This window comes from Periophthalmus magnuspinnatus, chromosome 3 (genome assembly GCF_009829125.3).
Source record: "Periophthalmus magnuspinnatus isolate fPerMag1 chromosome 3, fPerMag1.2.pri, whole genome shotgun sequence".
NCBI classification, from domain to species: domain Eukaryota; kingdom Metazoa; phylum Chordata; class Actinopteri; order Gobiiformes; family Gobiidae; genus Periophthalmus; species Periophthalmus magnuspinnatus.
This window is the reverse complement of record NC_047128.1, coordinates 2,570,718-2,592,597: the sequence shown is the minus strand read 5'-3', so window position 1 is coordinate 2,592,597 and position 21,880 is coordinate 2,570,718. Positions and strand designations below refer to the sequence as shown.

At 41.2% G+C, this 21,880-nt stretch overlaps 2 protein-coding genes across 2 annotated transcripts in view; one reads left to right on the top strand and one right to left on the bottom strand.

Annotated features, from left to right (window-relative positions):
* dmxl2 (Dmx-like 2) overlaps positions 1 to 7,755 on the top strand; it is a 125,497-nt gene extending 117,742 nt beyond the window's left edge. The window contains exons 50-55 of the mRNA XM_055230928.1: positions 456 to 583; positions 1,516 to 1,593; positions 1,676 to 1,767; positions 1,851 to 1,903; positions 3,400 to 3,617; positions 4,799 to 7,755. Coding sequence (XP_055086903.1) covers positions 456 to 583; positions 1,516 to 1,593; positions 1,676 to 1,767; positions 1,851 to 1,903; positions 3,400 to 3,617; positions 4,799 to 5,008 — 779 coding nt within the window. The 3' untranslated portion in view covers positions 5,009 to 7,755. The remainder of the gene's footprint in view (positions 1 to 455; positions 584 to 1,515; positions 1,594 to 1,675; positions 1,768 to 1,850; positions 1,904 to 3,399; positions 3,618 to 4,798) is intronic.
* A 1,884-nt stretch (positions 7,756 to 9,639) lies between these two features.
* gldn (gliomedin) lies at positions 9,640 to 20,745 on the bottom strand. The gene is made up of 10 exons (XM_055231024.1): positions 20,099 to 20,745; positions 18,641 to 18,692; positions 18,542 to 18,559; positions 17,116 to 17,214; positions 15,050 to 15,160; positions 14,611 to 14,736; positions 13,445 to 13,528; positions 13,234 to 13,359; positions 11,875 to 12,025; positions 9,640 to 11,678 (listed from the first exon to the last, which is right to left on the bottom strand). Exons 1-10 carry the CDS (start codon positions 20,615 to 20,617, stop codon positions 11,213 to 11,215), a joined length of 1,752 nt encoding a protein of 583 aa, XP_055086999.1. The 5' UTR covers positions 20,618 to 20,745; the 3' UTR covers positions 9,640 to 11,212.
* Between the last annotated feature and the right edge of the window lie 1,135 nt (positions 20,746 to 21,880).

The following is a 21,880-nucleotide window of genomic DNA, read 5'->3' as shown; positions in this document are numbered from 1 at the left end:
TAAACCAGGACTAAACCAGGACTAAATTAGGACTAAACTAGGACTAAATCACAATTAAACCAGGACTAAATCAGGACTAAACCAAGACTAAATCAGGATTAAACCAGTACTAAATATTGTCTAAACCAGGACTAAACCAGGACTAAACCAGGACTAAACCAGGACTAAACCAGGACTAAACCAGGACTAAATCACAATTAAACCAGGACTAAATTAGGACTAAACCAGGACTAAACCAGGACTGAACCAGGACTAAGGGTTCTGTTTATCTGTGCATATGACTGAAAGGTTTTTATTCTGCACTTTTCTCTTTTAGTTGATTGTTTATGTTTTGCTTTGATTTCTTATTCTGTAAAGCATTTTGAACTACTTTGTGTATGAATTGTACTACACAAATAAACTTTCCTTTATATTGACCCTCGTGTTTGTGTTTTCTGTGTGTATTTCGTTCATAGATCTGACTGGAGCTCAGGACGGCAGCGTTCGCATGTTTGAGTGGAACAGACCTCAGCAGCTCATCTGCTTCAGACAGGCCGGAAATGCTCGGGTCACTCGCCTTTACTTCAACTCACAGGGGAACAAGGTACAGGCTCCACCCACTCCAACCACACCTTTGAAGATAATGAGGTACAGACTTTAGCCAGAGAAAAGAAATGGTTTGAGAGGGGAGTTAATGAGGCAGGTTTTGTTAAGAAAGACAATCCATCTTTGAACAGGAATGGACATCATCTTTCCCCCATCTACAACTCCATCATCAGACCCAAAGCAAACAGAGGAAACAAAGAAAACAATAGGGCTCACCAGGATGCTAATAGGTGTGAAAGCGCCCGTTAGGAGCCGAATGAATATGTTAAGTATGACTCAGGCACAGTAGAAGCAGCTTGGATGAGCAGTCACGCGTCTTCACTTCTGCAACATTTTGTCCAGTTGACAGATTTTACTTTTGGCTTTTACTAGGTTCTGTCTCGTTTATTAAAAGGTTTAATGGAACCACAGTCAAACCACCTCACTGTTCTGAAATGTTTAAGGCCATTTTAAAAGACAACTCCTGACTCTTAATAATGATTCCAACTGCATATGTTTAAAGATCCTCTCTATAAAACCAACAGCCAGCAGTTCTCCAAACAAGTTATGTCATTATATTTATCTCATTTACATCCCTTTGTGCCGTATTTATACTTTTGTTTTTAATGTTTTAATGGGGTCTTAGTTCTTTAAACCTGCACTATACACTTCAAACCTTGAACCTTGAACCTTGAGCCTTGAACCTTGAGCCTTGAAATGCATGAGATTCTTGTAATACTTTAAGAGTTCATATTTCAGTCTCTCAGATGTTGTTTACAGTTTGCAGTTTGAACAGAATCCTACTTTTTAAACCATACACCACAAATGCTATCGTAGGCGCAGTACTCAGAATATTTAATTTAACCTAACTACAAGAAATACCAAGGTTTAGATGTCCAAAATACTTTTACCTTTTACTATGAACTCATGATGTTTACATTGTATTTGCAGTGTGGAGTTGCCGATGGGGAAGGTTTCCTCAGTCTGTGGCAGGTGAACCAGACGTCATCGAACCCTAAACCATATCTGGTCAGGAGTTTTCTTTTTTTTTTTAATTGCCACAAAAATAAAACAGTTTTTTTTTTAATGTTTCTGTTTGGTTCTCTCTCAGAGCTGGCAGTGTCACACAAAAACCTGCGGAGACTTTGCCTTCATCACATCGTCCAGTCTCATCGCCACAGCGGGACAGTCCAACGATTGCCGGTCAGTACCAGGAACTATTAGGAAATATTAACGAAGCTACAGCATTTATCAATTAAACTGGTATAAATGTTTTTCCTCTATAGAAACGTCTGCCTTTGGGACACCCTCATTTCTCCAAGCAATACTATGGTCCATGGTAAGAACATGTGTTGTGTGTTAAGTCTCTTGTACACAGTATTTCTGATTCTGTGTACTCCTGTTCAAGTATGTACTATTATATTTCAGACTTTTATTAGTATTTGATTAGTTTTGGGGTTGTTTGGGTTTTTTTAGCTGCTGTGTCCATAAGATTTTCCTTGGGGATAATGTTTCAACCTATGAAACTACTACACTACTAACTTAAAGAAAAAAACAGGACTAAACCAGGATTAAGCCAGGACTAAACCAAGATTAAACCAAGACTAAACCAGGACTAAACATGGACTAAACCAGGACTAAATAAGGACTAAGCCAGGACTTAGCCAGGACTAAACCAGGGCTAAACCAGGGCTAAACCAGGACTAAACCAAGAGTAAACCAGGACTGAACCAGGACTAAACCAGGACTAAACCAGGACTAAACCAGGACTGAACCAGGACTAAACCAGGACTAAATAAGGACTAAACCAGGACTTAGCCAGGACTAAACCAGGGCTAAACCAGGGCTAAACCAGGACTAAACCAAGAGTAAACCAGGACTGAACCAGGACTAAACATGGAGTAAATCAGGACTAAACCAGGACTAAACCAAGACTAAACCAGGACTAAACCAGGACTAAACATGGAGTAAATCAGGACTAAACCAGGACTAAACCAAGACTAAACCAGGACTAAACCAAGACTAAACCAGGACTAAACCAGGACTGAACCAGGACTAAATAAGGACTAAGCCAGGACTAAACCAGGACTAAACCAAGAGTAAACCAGGACTGAACCAGGACTAAACCAGGACTAAACCAGGACTAAACCAGGACTGAACCAGGACTAAACCAGGACTAAATAAGGACTAAACCAGGACTTAGCCAGGACTAAACCAGGGCTAAACCAGGGCTAAACCAGGACTAAACCAAGAGTAAACCAGGACTGAACCAGGACTAAACATGGAGTAAATCAGGACTAAACCAGGACTAAACCAAGACTAAACCAGGACTAAACCAGGACTAAACATGGAGTAAACCAGGACTAAACCAGGACTAAACCAAGACTAAACCAGGACTAAACCAAGACTAAACCAGGACTAAACCAGGACTGAACCAGGACTAAATAAGGACTAAGCCAGGACTAAGCCAAGAGTAAACCAGGACTGAACCAGGATTAAACATGGACTAAACCAGGATTAAGCCAGGACTAAACCAGGATTAAACCAGGACTAAATCAGGACTAAATAAGGACTAAGCCAAGACTGAACCAGGACTAAACATGGCTTACTCTTGATTTAGTCCTGGTTTAGTCCTATCTTAGTCCTGATTTAGTCAAAGATTAAGCCAGGACTAAACCAGGACTTAGCCAGGACTAAACATGGAAAAGCTTGCTAATCATGACCGATACCAATTTGAAAATAGTTTTAGGTTGAGTATAGTTTCAGATTAGCGTCAGGCCAGAGTATGTGTAAAATCTGCCTAAGTTAAAGTCGCTCTCGTTCCTCGTCCCGTAGCGTTCCCGTGTCATGAAAACGGCGCCACGGTGCTGCAGTACGCCTCCAAACAGCAGCTGCTCATCACTGGCGGCAGGAAAGGCTTCGTGTGTGTGTTTGACATCAGACAGAGGCAGCTCCTGCACACGTTTCAGGCTCACGACTCTGCCATCAAAGCTCTGGCCCTGGACCCCTTTGAGGACTTCTTTGTGACCGGATCAGCCGAGGGAAACATGAAGGTAACACAGGGATATGCTCTGGGTTAGATACAAGTGTCGACTAGTTAAGAACAACAGTTGAAACGAGAGCTATGGTGTCCAGGTCACAGAGTGTTAGGCCCTTTTAAACCTGCGCTGTTCAACTCTACAGTGATTTATGTTTGAGTAATCTTTAATCGCTTATTTTCAAGACGCCGTTTTGCAGATCCGCCCCTTTTTCCCTACTCCGTTCTTATACCTCAGAGCTACAGGTACAGATCTTAGCCAAACAGGAATGGAGGCCTCAGACATCACCTATCCCCCATCTATAACTCTATCATCAGACCCAAAGCAAACAAAGGAAACAACAGGGCTAGCCAGGATGCTAATAGGTGTGAAATCACTCATTAGGGGCTTGAATGACTATGCTATGTAGGACTCAGGCACAGTTCACACTTAGGATAGCATAATAGACCTATCCTAGAAATAGAAACGGTAAACAATAGGTGTTAGCCCCGCCGAGGGAGGGTTTGAGAGAGCGGAGACAGAAGACAAACGGTGTTACCGGGATAGAGCTGCATAAATAGGGCTCCTGGGTAGATTGGAGGTGTGGTTGAGGTGAGCTGTGGTTCGCTGGAGAGGAGCAGGAAGAGATTGTGATGACATTTACAGTGACGTCAGCTCCTATTGGGCACCGCAGTTTTCTAACACGGACGTCAGCGAGCTAGTTTTTTTTAATTAAGTCATTTTAAAAGAATATTGTGATTTAAAATGTGCAAATTATAACATAATGATCCACGAGTGTCATAGGTTATAACTATAGAACAAACACAACAACAGTAGGTCTGCTTTTCTGACCCATACTCCGGAACAGTAGGTGGCGGTAATGCTCCTGTACAATGTTGCCAAAAGCCGTAAAACAATAAAAAGAAGAGAAGAAGAGGTCTGCTTGAATGAACAACCACACTGGATTGTAGCCATGGACTTATTTTTTAACTATTCCCTGCATCCGTTTAGAGTCACAAACACACACTCTAAACATATTTAAACACTGGGAGCGAGGTAGGTGAAGTGTCTTGCCCAAGGACATAATAACAGTATGTACTAGCTGCTGGTATTCCCGCTAAGTTATTTGTATCAGACGAGATCAGGCACTGTGACCACAATCATAAACTCTTTGAACATCTCTCATACCAGCTCTCTCCCTCTATCGCCCCCTGCAGGTGTGGAAGCTGGCGGGCCACGGCCTGATGCACTCCTTCAGCACGGAGCACGCCAAGCAGTCCCTGTTCAGGAACATCGGCGCCGGGGTCATGCAGGTGGAGAGTCGCCCCGGCAACCGCATCTTCACCTGCGGAGCGGACGGCACCCTCAAGATGAGAGTCCTGCCCGACCGCTACAACCTCCCCAACAACCTCGTGGACGCTCTTTAACGACGAAGAGGGAAGACGGGGCTAAACGAGCTTACATTCGCTAGGCATTAAAACAAAACAGGGAACGAGCCCGTCAAAGTTTACGCGTCTGACGGCTTAGCTGCAGTGTCGTTCGAAAAAAGGGTTTACGCTAAAATAGTAAACGAGGCGAAACGATAGATAAACAAAGCTGCAATGTTCGTTTGTTTGTTCCCCCCCCCCCCCCCCAAAGGCTCACAACAAGCAACGTCACAAGCAAAAGGTACCATACTTGATTTAAAAAAAACGCTTAGGTTATTGTAATTTTATGGAGACGTTTAATCTCTGATCTCTAGAGTGTGTTTATAGAGAAGCTATGCATGTCCTGTTCTCGTTACGCAATCACAGGTCTGTTGATAGTGCTCTGTAAAAGTGCTCAAGCAAAAATTTTAAAAACGTGAATCTTTGTCGTCATTTCGTGCCCACAGCCGAACTCTCTTTAGCATCTACTGTAACCAGCACTGTGGTTTGTTATTCAGTCAGTGGTTTCCAGTGTGAATCAAGTTGTTGGAAGATTTTTATTTACCTTTTTAATCGTTTTTTGGACCCCCCTTTCTTCCTTCCTCTTCCCAGCTTATGGAACGAGTTCATGGTGCATTGCTCCCCTAGTGGCAACCCGTAGTCTAACACCGCATAAGGAGACCAAGTTCACGCTGTTTAGGGTTTGGTTCACGATGAGAAAAAGACGCGGTATTTGGTAATTATGTTTTGTATCGCGGTGTTTTAATATATGTTTTAACACAATACGTTTATTTAAATTAAAATTGGGTCAAAATTAAAAAAATACTAAACGAAGACCAACCTAAGTCTGAGGTAGAAAGTCATTCATAGAGATTCAAGAGTCGAGATTTTTATTGTAAGTGTCATAGAATACGACTAAATTATGTTCAGAGCATCAAACACGGCAGAGTTTTGATGTAAAGTGCAATACTAAACATGCAACACCTCATCCCATAATAAATAACTCCATGAGAACATTAGCACAATAACGACGTCACTGCAGCACATGGAAAGTCAGATTTTTGCTCCATTTTACTTCCCAAACAGAGTCCGCTTCTGTAAAATGGACAACTTTGTGTCTTGTATTTATGTTCTTGTGATACCGATTATTGCGTTATCGATATCCCTCGTCCACAGTCCCGGTCTGAGTCCTGGTTTAGATCTTGGTCTCTCTTATGTCCTTAGGTCCATTTCGTCGTGCGCACTTTGCCTGCCTCACTGCCTGTTTGGACGACCCTGTGTTTGAAGTATGTGATATGTGTCCCCCACGTCTCGTCTGCTGCTGAATCCCCCCCTCCCTCACTCTCCTCACTCTCGCAGAAACACAAAAATCACCCGGTTTGCACAAAAATCTTGAATTATTTATGTGTTTTTTTTATTTATTTATATGTTGTGTTGACGATTCCTGTGTAAAAAATCTATTTATCTTAATAATGCCTTTTATTTTAGGAATGTAAGGCTTTTATTTTGAAAGATGACGTGCTGTTTCTATTGTTTTACGTGTGTTCTCCCTGTAGTTAAGCCTGTCACGATAATCACTATGTCAACTTTCTACACATGAAAGCTGGAACATTACATTTTTGGGGTAAATATTTATCATTTCTTTACACTACTGGGGCATTTTTGGTTATTTTTGCCTCTATGATAACGATTTAAGCTGTAAACTTTGAATTAATAACATCTATGGCTCATTATAGATGCAAACTAACGACTGAAGTGTTTCATTCTGCTGTTTATTTATTGCAACTCGTGATTTTTTTATCGTTTATCGTCTACTTCAAAATGTGTTATCGTGACAGGCCTGGACGTAGTTGTTTTTACCGTTTTCATTGATAAAAGGAATTAATACTTGCACTCAAATTCTGGAGACACTAAAGTTTTATTTCCAATAGAAATACTATCTACAAATGAATGTCTGGCATCATTTGGCCTGGTACAACGTTTCAAATAGTTTTATTATAGAAATGGTATAAATATAAATATATATATATGAACTACCACGATAGCTTGTACAAACATAAAGCGTTTGTTTATTTTTGGGTTGTATCATACCAGCTGGGTTAGTTGTACTGTATGTAGTATTTATTCTTGAAAGAATTGTGTTTTCTGCCATGTTTCTGCCCACTACCTGTACTGTGTGTGTCTTAGATGTTTATTCACGGTTTGAGTGAGACAAAATGGAGGAAGCCAAAAGTGAAACGTTCTAAAAAGGGCACAAGTCTGACGTGTGTGAAGTTTGTGGCTAGAGTTTATCTCAAAGATGAATAAAAGCATTTTATTTCATCAGATCAACTTGGGTTTTATTTCTTTACAAAGCCTCAAAAAGTGTGTACGGTGTGTTTGAAATGTAAAGGGTCACACTTCACAGCACAGTAACAATGACACAGGATTATGAGGAGGACCGCAGAGTGACTGGGTTTACAAAACATCACTGCACGTTCTGCCTTGTTTCTATGTTATTACCAACAAAGTGCTATGTTTTGTATTTATTTACAGTTTTATTGGGTTAGGGCAGTCCTGTTATAGACCTGGTTTAGTCCTAGATTCGACCTGGAATGGTCTTTTTATAGACCTGGTTTAGTCTTAGATTAGACCTAGAATAGTCCTGTTATAGACCAGTTACAGACCTGGTTTAAACCTAGATTTGACCTGGAATAGTCTGGTTATAGACCTGTTATAGACCTGGTTTAGTCCTGGATTAGACCTAGAATAGTCCTGTTATAGACCTGGTTTAGACCTGGTTTAGACCTGGTTTAGACCTGGTTTAGACCTGGTTTAGACCTGGTTTAGACCTGGTTCAGACCTGGTTCAGACCTGGTTTAGACCTGGTTTAGACCTGGTTTAGACCTGAAATAGCCCTGTTATAGACCTGGTTCAGACCTGGTTCAGACCTGGTTCAGACCTGGTTTAGACCTGGTTTAGACCTGGTTTAGACCTGAAATAGCCCTGTTATAGACCTGGTTCAGACCTGGTTCAGACCTGGTTCAGACCTGGTTTAGACCTGGTTTAGACCTGGTTTAGACCTGGTTTAGACCTGGTTCAGACCTGGTTCAGACCTGGTTCAGACCTGGTTTAGACCTGGTTTAGACCTGGTTTAGACCTGGTTTAGACCTGGTTTAGACCTGGTTTAGACCTGGTTCAGACCTGAAATAGCCCTGTTATAGACCTGGTTTAGACCTGGTTCAGACCTGGTTCAGACCTGGTTTAGACCTGGTTTAGACCTGAAATAGCCCTGTTATAGACCTGGTTCAGACCTGGTTCAGACCTGGTTCAGACCTGGTTTAGACCTGGTTTAGACCTGGTTCAGACCTGAAATAGCCCTGTTATAGACCTGGTTTAGACCTGGTTTAGACCTCGATTAGCCCTGTTATAGACCTGGTTTAGACCTGGTGTTACTCAAAAGCCAAACCTTTTCTTTGGTGGTCCTTGAGTGAAAGGGTTGAGAGTCGTTGGGTTAAAGTTATAAAAGTTATAATCACCATAAGATTAAAAACCGGCAGATGACAAACTTGTTTATCTTAATTAACATTATATTTCGACTATGTGCAGTTACTGTGCTGTAATTAGCTTCAGATAAAAGTGTTAGATTTTCAAACAAACATAAGGAAGCAAAGTATCAAACAGGAGAGATGACTTCAAATGACAGATCAAAACCACATGTAAAAATGTTTTGTACAAAATTCACACAATTAGTCCTCACAAAAACACATAAATAAGGATCATGAATACAGCACTGAATATAAAAGTACTTTCAGATAAAGGTACAGTTCATGTTCACGAAAAACAAAAACAACAAAACTTTACAATGGAAGCTAAGGACTTGTAAAGTACCAGTACTACAGACTACTACAGGCTGTCAATTTAGGGTGACCAGACGTCCCTGTTGACCCGGGACAGTCCCAGTGTTGAGCCTGGTGTTCCCTGTCCCAGCGGATTGAACCAAAAACAGGGATTTTTAAGATGGGACATCAGACTATATTTTATTGTGGGAAAAAAAGAGTAAATAATCATCGTTCATGGGACATTTTATATAATTGTGATAATCCCCAACAGAGATAATCCCACATTACATCACCAGAATATGCAGAACAAACCTACACGTCCATTAGCCCTGGAATAGTCCTGTTATAGATCTGCTTTAGTCCTAGTTTAGTCCTAGTTTAGACCTTGTTTCTCCACAACGTTCTCCATTGTACTTGTTTTCACTTATATAACAAATGATTTAACGTAGAAGTTATTCATAACATTAAAACCATAATTATTTATATCCAGAACATTTTGAATCGTCAGCAACTTTAATCATTATCATGATATTATCGTTAATCGTAGTTATTTTGGCCATGATAATCGTGACACCAGATTTCAATATCGTCCCGTCCGTGTTTTAGTGATATGTGCTTTATATAAGAAATGTGCCCTATTTTGACCCATTTCACCCATGGCAACAATAAAAACGCGAAAATTTTTTGTTGAAATACTGAAGCCGCTCACGTTTTACACTGATTCAGAAGTGAGCTGAGAATGGACCGAGACCCTCATGTTGTTAATTACAAGCACTTTTCATAGGTTTATTATAACGATCCCAACCCGGTGTGTCCCAGTTGAAAGTCTGGTCACCCTACACTTACTGTAAACACAGATTAGAACATACACATAAAATAACCAGCCAGTCGTCCACTTAGCCTAGCGTCATTAGCATTAAACCAAATGGCTAAAGAAGAAATTATTTTAATGGATTATTTTTCCAGACCAAAGTTTAGTTTGTTTTCATCCCTGACAGTTTCGACAGCTCACTAGCGCCTCAGAGTGGTCATGTGATGTTACTGCAGCGTGTCCGGTCAGCTGATTTAAACAGGTTTTGGCGCTATCTTTCTACTGGTGGAGGCAGGACAACAGCGCCACCTGCAGTCCGACTTCTTTAGGACAGTATCCCAGGTGTGTGAGAGGAGATAAGCCCCCTCGTCCAGGTTTAAAGTACCGGCGGCATGTTTCGCCTTCTTAATCCAGCGACAATGTTGTCCTCTGTCCCAGTGACGTTTGTTTGTACTTGGATGGAGTAAACATCCGACTGCAGATGGCGCTGTCGTCCTGTCTCCACATCACAGCAACATCACGTGATCACTCTGAGGATGCTGAGGAAACCTTAAACTGTATGATGGATTTTTCTTGCTTTTTTAAAACTATAAGCCCTTTTTGCTGGAAACTGGAAAATCCTTTAACACAACTGTTGTTTTTGAGGAGGATACCACACCATGGTAGCGTGGTATCGTAAAGTTCCACCATGTAACTTTTTGATTATGGGTGTGCCGTCTGCGTTTCTGAAGAGAAATTAGTTTGCCAGGAATGTTCCACAGTGTGGCATTAAACCATGCTCTTTTTTTTTTTATTGGAGATGTTTTATTAACACAGAATCTACAAAAACATTGCCATGAGCGGGATCGCTTCTCCACAGATCTGACCTGTAACTCGGCCTTGTCTGTGTACAGGTTTTTATGTCTGATCTCGTTTGATCTAGTTGCCCTGACGAATGCCATAGTGTGGAATACTCAAGGCAAAGCAATAATATCTATAAATGAGAATGAGAAAGGTGGCAGACCCTGTACCACAAAAGTTACATAGTGCATCTTTAAAAGTCCCATGTTGCACTATTTTCTGATCTGTTCTGTTGTTTCGTCATCACAAACAGACCTAGAGCTGTGTTTTGTTTCATTCACACATGTTTAACACATAAACCCTGCACATTTAGGCTTCTTTATTTCTTCTCTCAAGCTGAAAATACTCTGTTCCACCTTGTGATGTCATCATGTGGTAATACAGGAAGTGCTCCACTGTGTTTTTAAACTCCATAGACTCTCACTACAATCATTTGGATCATTTCAGCCCTGGAATTGTCCATCTCTGAATTAAGTTAAAAAGTAGCTGTTAATTATAAAACTACCATGACATCACAAGGTGGAACGTCGCATTTTGAGCTTTGGAGATGTAACAGACTGATAATGAAGAGTTACTCAAACGTGTGAATGAAACAAAACACAACTCCAGATATTTTTTTGACGAGGAAACAACATTATAACATGGCTTAAAGCTCAAAAGAGTCAGTTTTGTGTGACATCAGACCTTGAACATCATCATCCTTAAACTTATCTCGACCAATTTGAAGTTTTTCAGATTTCGGTGTTGATTTCGTCACTCATCAGATATAAAGTGAACCACATAGAGTCTCACATACCCATTGTCCCACATGTACAGGTGTCTTTCTTTAGGACTGTAGGACAACATGGCCAGGACCCCTCCCGAAGGCCGCAGGTCAAAGGTCACATTCACCGGTTTCCCTTTTAACAAATCGAACGCGAAAGACACTCTGTTGTCTTTAGTATCGGTCACGTACAAGACACCGCACGCGATGAAGGCGTTCCCCGCTTTGGCTCTGGGATACGTGGTGTTGATGTAGGACGTGATGGAGAAGGTCTTCTGGTCCAGCTGTCCCACCATTATGACATCATCAACGCTGGACGCGAAGATGAGCCACATGCCGTTCTCGTCCGCCGCCACTTTGAAGTAGGTCTTTGAGTTTTGCAGCAGATAGGCCAGGTTGTGGTACAGAGCGTTGTCGATGTGGAGAATGTGGAGTCTTCGTGTTTCAAAGTGGAATCTGGAGATAAATAAACGTGGATGGATGAGTCGATGGAGCCGGAAGTGCGTCCATGCTCACCTTATATTTGGAGCTAGCAGGTTAGCGATGTCCATTTATATATCCAGTCTATGATCGTAACACACGCTGCGCTCAAAAGTTAGTAAAGTCTAAGTCTAATCTGGTTAAAATGATCTCGGTGAAAAGGTTTCCATACCTGGCGATGGTGGGGGTCCCAGCGATGTGGTAGTACAGAGAGCCGTTGTGAACAGCGTGACCACAGCCCTGGAAGAACTTTCTCACATCCACAAGAGTGTAACTGCCATTCTGAAACGCACCGAGGCTTTGGTACTCCTTCACCACGCGACCTGGGACAGAAAACACATTTAAACAATCATAGCAAGAGAGATAAAATCTGTCAACTGGACAAAACGTTGTAGGAGTGAAGACGTTTTGGCTGCTCATCCAAGACGCTTCTTCAGTTCTGGTCAGATTACTCGTCGACACTGCCAATAGAGTTTGAGTTTCAGTGTAGTTAGCTCCTCCCTTCAGCCAAATATCAGACTGTTTCCACCAGTAAAACCCACCAGAACTGAAGAAGCGGCTTGGATGAGCAGCCAAACGTCTTCACTCCTACAACGTTTTGTCCAGTTGACAGATTTTATTTCTCTTTTGCGATGGATCAGACCTGGACGCCTGAGGGATTACACAGATATTCAGACATCCAAACATTTAAAGATAAGAGACAAGGGCAAAGTTACACACAACTGAATCAAAATCACAATTATAATTTGTGACGAGGATGGAAGTATTTAGCTTTTGTAAATGGTCACATTTTTATACAGCACTTTTCCATCTCCAAGGCTCTAAGCACTTTATATCAAGGACACTGGGGGCGAGGTGAGTTAAGTGTCTTGCCCAAGGACACAATGACAGCATTCATCTGAAGGAGGTGGAATCAATTCTCCAACCTGTGGGTCAATGGACCTGACCGCTCAACTAATAATGTTTATGGGGAGAGCGGGATTTGAACCACAAACCTTCAGATCAGTGGACAAACACTACTAACTCAGCAACTGTAGCCCCTTTTCAAGACGTTCTCTCCATAAGGTTCTCATCTTGCATAAAACTCAGCATTCCTGGACGTGTTTCAGTTTCGAACAACAGAATTTCATATTTTCAAACTTTTTCCCCCAACTTTTTAAGCAGCACTGCGTAACTCTCTAGACTCGGCGCGTCACATTTATGATTCCATGGAAATAGAAAGTAAGAAAACCAAAATACTTCAGAACATTCTGCACGGAGATACACATTTTATGCCATACTGTGGAATATTATCGCCAAAGGAACAGCACTGACCCTTCTCTAGGTTCAAGTACTAATCAGGTTTGCGGAGACGGAAGATTTTCAAAGTTTTCTGATGCAATAAACACATCGAAAATGAAAATCCAATGTTTTTTATTTTAGTCTGTTTTTTGTCTAGAAAGTTACGCAATGGGGCTTTAATATCTCACAGCACTCGAGCCCTTTGAGCTCACACACACAGACAGAATAAGAGTTGGCGTTCGTCTCGTACCAGAGAAGTGTTCGGCGACCCAGATCTTCTCGTTGTGAAGCAGAGCCGTGTCCTTCATCCAGGACCCGAACGTGCTGTCGGTCTGGGACACCTCTCTGGGGTTTATCAGGGACTTGATCAGACACTCTGCAGCAGACAGGAGTGCAGCGTTAGCATGAACACGAATACTGCGATACTAACACGTGAAAGTCATATGTAGGGAGTATTATACCATTTCTCTTGGCCGGTTTCTCGTGGAGCTTCATCGTGTCTTTTAAAGCAGTGCCGTCATTTGGGGTGTTGGCTTGTAACGGCACTGGAAAGGAATCATTTTAAAAACATCTTAGATTTTTTATTTCACTTGCTCAAGCTGCAGTGTTGGGAAGTAACTGAACACGTGTGTCAAGAATACGTGGAGTTAATATGATTGAGTGAGATTCAGGAGCAGGACCACGCCTCCTGCTCCTCTTCAACGAACTACAGCTCACCTCGACCACACCTCCAATTACCCAGAATCCCTGTTTATATAAGCTTATCCTGGCAACACTGTCTGTCTCCGCTGTCTTGACCCCTCCCACCCTTCCACCTCAAGTCTAATGTTCATCTTTCAGCCCGAAGACCTCGACGTCTACAGAGAGAGGGAGGTCCTGAATCAGCAGAGACCATCCCGAGTCTCCACATCTGCTCATATCATCAGTAAATATCTTTATCGTATACTATTGTTGTGGCATAGTCCTTGATAGTGAAATGTTCTGAGTGAAGTAGTGAATGTTTGAGTCACAGTATTCTGCCACGGTTTTCATATTTTCATTTGGTGGTATTCAGAGTACAGTTACTTTTCTAAAATCAAAAGGAACACATGGGGGTACTTGATTCTGGTACTATCTACTACTTAGTACTACACAATTTAGGCTTCAAACTGGACCATATTAGTGTCAAAAATATAAAACACTGCTCTTGTGGTGAGGCAAGTGTGATTTTTACTTGCAAAACAAACCGTAAAACAAACATGAAGCTGTTTTTAATCCATGTTGTGTCTTTACTCAATAATTTAAATGAAGCTCGATGTAAAAATATTCTAAGCATTCAGTACTCTGATTGGACCATGTATCAGAATATGTTGGAAAGTACATTTTAATGCAGGTATTCAGTATTCTGTAAATAAATACATTTTCAGAGTATTTTTCCCATATATTCCTTGCACATTAATGGAACCTCAGAGCAGTCACTTTGTGGAAATGTGCTTGAATTAGCCAAAATCTCCTTTCCATTCTGAGTCCTCAAACTTTTAAAGACAACGACAAACAATAATAACCATGTATGTAAATATATATTGCGTGATAATATGTAAAGTTCACTATTACTGGCTGACGCATAGATACAGTGTGTGTTTCTCACCCAGCATCTGTGCAGCCTGCAGGTGGGCTCTGTTGTGTCTGATCCGCGGAGGACCCTGAGGACCTGGGGGACCCGGGGGACCAGCAGCACCTGGAGCTCCGGGAGGTCCTGGGGGGCCTGGGGGGCCTGAGGAGAGGGAGGGTTATTTCACACAGTGATCATAAAGATACAGAAGGTATTACCACTTTACAACATGAGACACAAGGCTGGCTTCACAAGAGCAAGATTAAACTTTGAGATAGTTTATATTTAAATAACATTATCTTGCCGAAAATTAAACATAAACGTAACTTGCACAACAAAAACACTCCAGCATTCTAACGTAACGTGATCTACTCTGACAGCTGCCAAATTTAAAAACTCGTGTCCACGTCACAGCTGCTCATGTGAAAAATACCTAGTTAATCTTTTTCTTTAATATAACTGAGTTTGTACAGACCTTCGATGATGACGTCGTTGGACGGTGGGCCGCTCTCTCCGGGAGGACCAGGCTCCCCCGGCTCCCCCGGCTCCCCTCTCTCTCCTGGGTCACCCTTCTCACCTGGAGGCCCTGATAAAAGGTTTGAGATGTGAATGACTTTGCTTTTAATAATAGGACAAAACAATCCATGAAAATGTAATACGGCAACATTGTTAAAATAAATAAAAAAACTAAGAAGATTTAAAGAACATTTTGCCCAGATTTGAGTGAAATAACCAAAGTTGGGTGGACTCCTGCCTGCACATGTGTAAGATGGATTCTCCTGATTTTATAAAGTCAAACCTCAGGACAATCCATCTTACAGCACTCGGTTAAATTAGCTCAGCCGTGTATGTGAGACTTGATAAATTGTGCGCTGGTTTGCATCGTGAGTCCTGTTCCTCTGCTGCATTGCGTCACTGAAGTGGGTCAGACTCTGTAGGAGCGGCTCGTTCAGCCTGAGCCCAAACCACATGAATCATATCGGAGGAAATGTGGGGGGAAAGGCTGCGGTTTGAAGCATTCGCACGAGTTTGAACAAACAACTGATTGCGCTATTGTTTCACTCAAAGGTTTCGGGAAACCGGAGGAGTCGGTATGAACAGAGAGGAGGAAAGTGTCTCTAACAGCCACGCGATGTCCCAGAGCTGTCCCAATGGAGACTATTGTGTCCTCAGGTTAAGTCAGGGTCTCAAACGTCCCAGTGATGTTCTGACAGTAACGATATTAGCTACAATAGATGCTAGACTGGAGTTAGTTGCCAGAACACACTCTACAGTACGGCATTAAACTTATCCAGCTCCATGAAACAGGCAAGTCACAGCACCAGGCAGTTAGTCAGATCTGTGGAGAGGCAATCCCACTCACAATCGGAACGCATTTTATGCCAGGGTGCAGTAAAGACTCCAGTAACTGATCTAATGAAAGACTGATAAGTCTAATGCCATACAGAGGAGCAGTGTAAGCTAGGCAAGAAGACAAATAGGTACCAGACCCTCGACTAGAAACGTTATATATATACTTATATATACTGGCGGCACAGTGGCTGAGTGGTAAGAAGGTTCCAGGTTGGAGTGGAGTTTGCATGTTTCCTTTCACACGGGTTAAACTGGATTCAAATGCAACACAAAGTATACAGGCAAACGTCTTGGTTTCAGTAAATACAACAGAAAGAGTCCTTCAAACAGGTAATTCTTAATATAACAAATCAAGAGGAATGACGGTCTTATTTAATATCAGTGAAAATTTCTTCTACTTGGGGATTCAGTATGGGGAAACAGGCTGGGAAATAAACTCAGGAACAGGTCCCTCAGACAGGGATTGATACAGGTTAAGGATGCAGAACTGTAGAAATGCCACAGATTTGTTCAAATACAGAGCTTGGGTGTCTCTCTTGACTCAACAACAATCAAGCAAGGACCGAATGAACAGAGGGAGTATATATAGGCTTCCCTGGGCTGATTAGGAAATGAACGGCAGCAAAACAGGGAGGTAGTAAAAGAAGGACCAGAACTGGCTGGAAAACAGAGTTGGACTGGGGATAAACATGAAAACAGGCAGAACTGTGACATTCTCCCTGTGTTTGGGTGGATTTACTCTAGTTTCCCTCATCAGTCCAATAGCTCAAATCCTCCATTTAAAGTAGTCCTGACTAAGCCGAGCAACAAGATCATAGAGATGAGAAGGATGGATCAAATGCAGTGGACAAATTTCCCTACGGGGGCAATAAAGTGTTTCTTAACCTTAACAAAGTCCATTTCTTGCTGTTATGGCTGCTTTTTTGGACCACTATCTGTTCTGCTTATGCTCTACCATATAATTCTCTATAGTAACTGCTTAAGGGCCTGTGTCTTTTGTGTCTGCGTCATTTTAAGTGTTCTTTTGGCTCTGCTCATCTTCATACATTTACATTGAGGGCTTTGTGTTTTACAGTGCATTGTGGGTAGTCAATGCGCGCTACAAAAATGGCAGCCATCGCCTCGGGCCTGAACACAAAATGGGCCCTGACAGAAGAAGAGGGGCTGAAAGAGGAGTCCTGCTCTCACCTCTTTTACCTCTCTTCCCATCCACCCCGGGCGTTCCATTCAGGCCAGGGATACCATCAGTGCCGTTAATTCCGGGCATCCCGTTCGTACCAGGCAAACCTATGACGTACAGAGAAGAGCTGCTCAATACATGACGGAATGAACGTTAACACTGATATTAGTTAATTAAATGTCAATATTAAATGTACAATGTGATGACAAGAACATAAGCCCATACTTCATAATTACATGTATTATATGTTTAATAAAGCGTGAAAAAAGACCAAATTCATTTAGAGTCACATAGTTTGTTAAGAAGGATTCAGGCTTAATAACTACCGTATTTTCTGGAGTATAAGTCGCACTGGAGTATAAGTCGCACTGGAGTGTAAGTCGCACCAGCCAAAAAATGAAAAAAATATATTTCACATATAAATCACATATGAGTAGTCGCACACCCGGCCAAACTATGAAAAAAAGTGCGACTTATAATCCAGAAATACAGTACTTCGATAATACTCTAACTCCAAACCCTACCCCTCAATGTTTGTAAATGATTCATAAAGGCTAATAGGCTCTGGAGACAGCAATATGCTAGCTAGCTCACTGCGTCTCAAAGCTAACAGTCACTTTTATTAAAATCAGAAAACATAAAATAAAAATCCTATTAAACTTAAGATTAATTAAAATAAAGACTACACAATTATTTTCAAATGTAGAATACTTTCAGTTTGTGGTCTTGTTTTAAAACTGATTATGCCTCAACATTAGCATTAGCATTAGCATTAAGACACAAACATGTCTCTTGTGTCCTCTGGTGAAGTATTCATTTCATTGTGTAGTTTTTAACATGTTGATCGTGACATCCACCTGCAGCTTCCTGTCCACTGTGCCGAGTCGCGCTAAAATGAGTGAATAATTAAAGATAAGATGATACTAACGCTAATGCTAATTTTGAGGCGTAATTAAGTAAAACAACACCACAAACTTAAGCATTCTACGTATAAAAATAACTCAGTAGTCTTTATGTTTATTCATTTGAATTTTAATAGATTGCTTATTTTATTTTTTCTGATTTTAATAGAAGTGACTGTTAGCTTTGAGACGCAGTGAGCTAGCTAGCGTGCTAATGTGTACATAGCCTATTCAGGTGTAGTTATTATAAAGTGATGCGCCTTCAAAATATCCTCAGAGCCTAAAATGACGATGTGTTCAAATGATTAAGTCCAGTTTTAATAATAATCCATTTTGTTTTGTTTTGTGTTGGTTTTGGTCAAGTCTAGTTCTGTTGTAAAATATATCGTTGTTGCAGTATAAATGTAACATATTGTTTTCCCGTACTGCAGAGCGCTTAATGCACCAGAGACTCAACACATGTCAGTGGGTTTATGGGTCACATGACAAAGCACTTAAGTATCAATATAACATGAAAATGAACGTGACCTACCAGGGAGTCCCGGAGGTCCTGCAACATAAAATAAACTGCGTGGTTAGTATTATGAAAAGTATCTGTGCAATCCAGAGTGGAAAAATGATGATTACAGACCAGCGATGCAGGCGCCCTTGGAGCTGTTACAAATGTCAATCAAGAGCTTAATCTGAAATAAAATTAGAAACAATTTTAGCACAAGTAATTAGACATAATATGAGTGATTTTTGAAGGCGACTTGTTCTAAATCAGTGATCAAATTCATAGCTTTAAATACAAACAATGTGTCACTGTTCTGCTTTGCTTCTCCAAACTAGATCCGTGCTGTTTAACAATGGAAGTTAATTTCATTTTAAGATCTTACAATTTAAGTATTTAGTATTTTTCTAAGTACAATGGCGTCTGCAGCTTCAAAAACAGCATTTTCAAAGATCATACGTGGAAATTACATTATAGTGAAATTTAAGTCACAGCAAAAGACTCAGAATCAAAGTGAGAAAACTAAGGACAAAAAATGCTAAAGTTGCACTATGTACCTTTTCTGGTAGGGGGTCCACTATACCTGCTTGGATTCTTACTGTGAGTGGGGTCATCTCTCCACAGATCTGACCTGTAACTTGGCCTGGTTGCCCCCCCTGCTTGTCTCCATGGAAACAGATAAGTTTAATGCCATTCACTGGATCATTCCAGGCAGCACAACAACATTTCCGTGGAGACGACCCGGTGGCAGACCCTTCACCAGAAATGTTACATAGAGCACCTTTAAGTTTGTATTAATAATTTTCAGCTGATGTCATCAACATTCCGCAGGGGTGTGTTGCTAACTGGTGGTACTGCTCTGTCTGAAGCTCTGTTACTCAAGTTAGGGTTTAATCTGAGCTTTAATTTAACATAATTTGACTGAGGACTGAGCTGGAACGACAACAGGTGAGCAGATTTGTGCTGATAAACAAGTCCCTCTCAGATAACATTACAGTCACAAGCTAGCTGGTGTTAGCCAAAGGTTTTTCAGTTAGTCGCTCTTATGTTTTTGTTGAAAATCAAACTCGTAAACAGGACCATGAACGCTCGTATTAAGCACAGACTCTTGAAAATGTGCTGTTTATCAATTTTAAAACTTTTTTGGCAGTGTTTGCATGGTGACACAGTGCACACATTAGCAAACTGCTGAACATTCCACCATAGAGATACATGTAGAACACCCCCAGCTTGATGTCACTGCAAACTATCAATTTGCATTATCATTACCTATTAAAATTATATGGTCTGGTAAAGGTATGTAGTCCCTTTCAAATAACATTACAGTCTCAAGTTAGCTAGCATTAGCCAACAGTTTTTCAGTTACTCTAATGTTTGTGTGGAAAATCAAACTTCTCAACAGGACCATGAATGCTCAGATTGATCACAGGCTCCTGAAAATGAGCCGTTTAAATAAATGTTTATGTTTTTTTCTTGAGTTTTTAAACTTTTTTGGCTGTGTTTGCTAATCCATGCATTGCGTCACCATGGTAACGGCTGAACATTCCACCACAGAGCCACATGCACGACGTCACCAAATCATTTTAAGCATCTCACCGGGACCATGGAGTAGGTCATCATCATCATCATGTCGTCCTGTACGTGAGCTTTGTGGTAACCATGGTGATACTTCTGCTTCCTCTTATTCGGGTTCTTCATCTGCGCCTCTTCGCCCACCTCCTGACTGACTTCCTGCTCAGACCCTTCGTACCCCATCTCCTCTGCCCCATTTTGGTCCTCCTCTACCCCATCCTCTGCACCCTCCTCCTCCTCTTCACCACCGCTACGCTTATTTCGCGAATACATGTACCGATGCTGCCCCAACGCTCCCCCTGGACCCCTTCTGGGCGCCTCCTGTAAGAACTCCACAACTGAACTCTCCTCGATATTCGTCAATCTCATATCCGCTTTCTCCAATTGCGCCGCCTGCTGGTTTTGCTGCACCAAAACGACCAAAAAACCCAAGGAATTCAAAACAGCCAAAACGCAAGTCCCGTAGAGGATCACCCGCTGCAGGACGGTCAGGCTCGGGGTAGGGATCCACATGGTTATAACGTCGCTATTACGTTTCTGCATTCAAAAAAAATACTTCAAAATCTCAAAATAAAATAAAAAATCACAGAAATCCAATACGGAGATGGAGTTTTGGAGCAGAGTCCCGAGTCCAGATCTTGGTGCGTCTGAAGCTCGGTTGAATACAGTCCCTTGTGTTACTGGTGTAGTCCAGAGAGGGTTGTGTGCAGAGTGGCTGGGGACATGTAGGAGTTGAAGGGGCATTACACAATTGAATGAGCTTGTCTTGTTCGGTCACCTGATTTAAATTCATCTCCAGTGAATGTCCCGAGGAGATGTGGGCTGCCAGATATGACATAAACATGGAAATAGTTGCTCAATAGATGCCATTTCTTCGCACAAAAACATTTAATAGTTTAACACAGAACCACACTACACTACTCTGAATGTAGTTTAAATTATGTTTCACAGTGTAGTTCTAATTCTTGTTACGCACATGTTTTTTTGACATACAGTAAATCTGGATTCCTGTTGATCTGAATGAGAGCCAAAGAAACTGTATTAGTTTAAATGTACTAGGCACTTTTTCCAAAATGACGCAGTACACTTCTTTTATAACAATCTTTAGGCTAAGTAAGTTCAATTTTATCACTATATTCATTGCTGATTAATTACATTTTGGTCAAAACTTATCAAAAATATCAAAACCGACTATAAAGGTCTCTCCATGGGTTTATATAAACGCATCTTTTTTAGCAATTATACAATATAAATCAGGCCTATTGAGCTTGAGTCTGCTCGATAGTTATAATCTATGACTCTCATGGATCCTTATGTCATAATTTGCACATTTTACATCACAATATTCATCTCAAATTACTTAATAAAAGAAACATGTCCGCTGACTTCTGCGTTAGAAAACTATGGTGCCCAATGGGAGCTGACGTCGCCATATCATCACAACACATCACACACTAGCAAGTCGTTTTTTTGTTGATTTGTACAAAAATGACTAAGCAACGCTGCAGAATCCTACGCTCATCACCGAATAAGAAAAAAAAAAAAGTAGAACAAAGAGCGTACGTCACAGTGGGCGTGTACAGGTGGAGGTGAAAACGGGGATTGATCGGCAAAAGAGATTAAAGATTACTGAAGCACGAGTCACTCCAAAAACAACTTCAAGAGGCTCAATGAGAAGGAAACAACTATAACATGATTAAAAACTCTGAAAAGTTAATTTTGCTTTAAAGCTGCACTATGTAACTAACAACAGTGTTTCTAGGTATGGTATGGCAAACTTCTGTCTCCATGGGAATAACCAGGTGA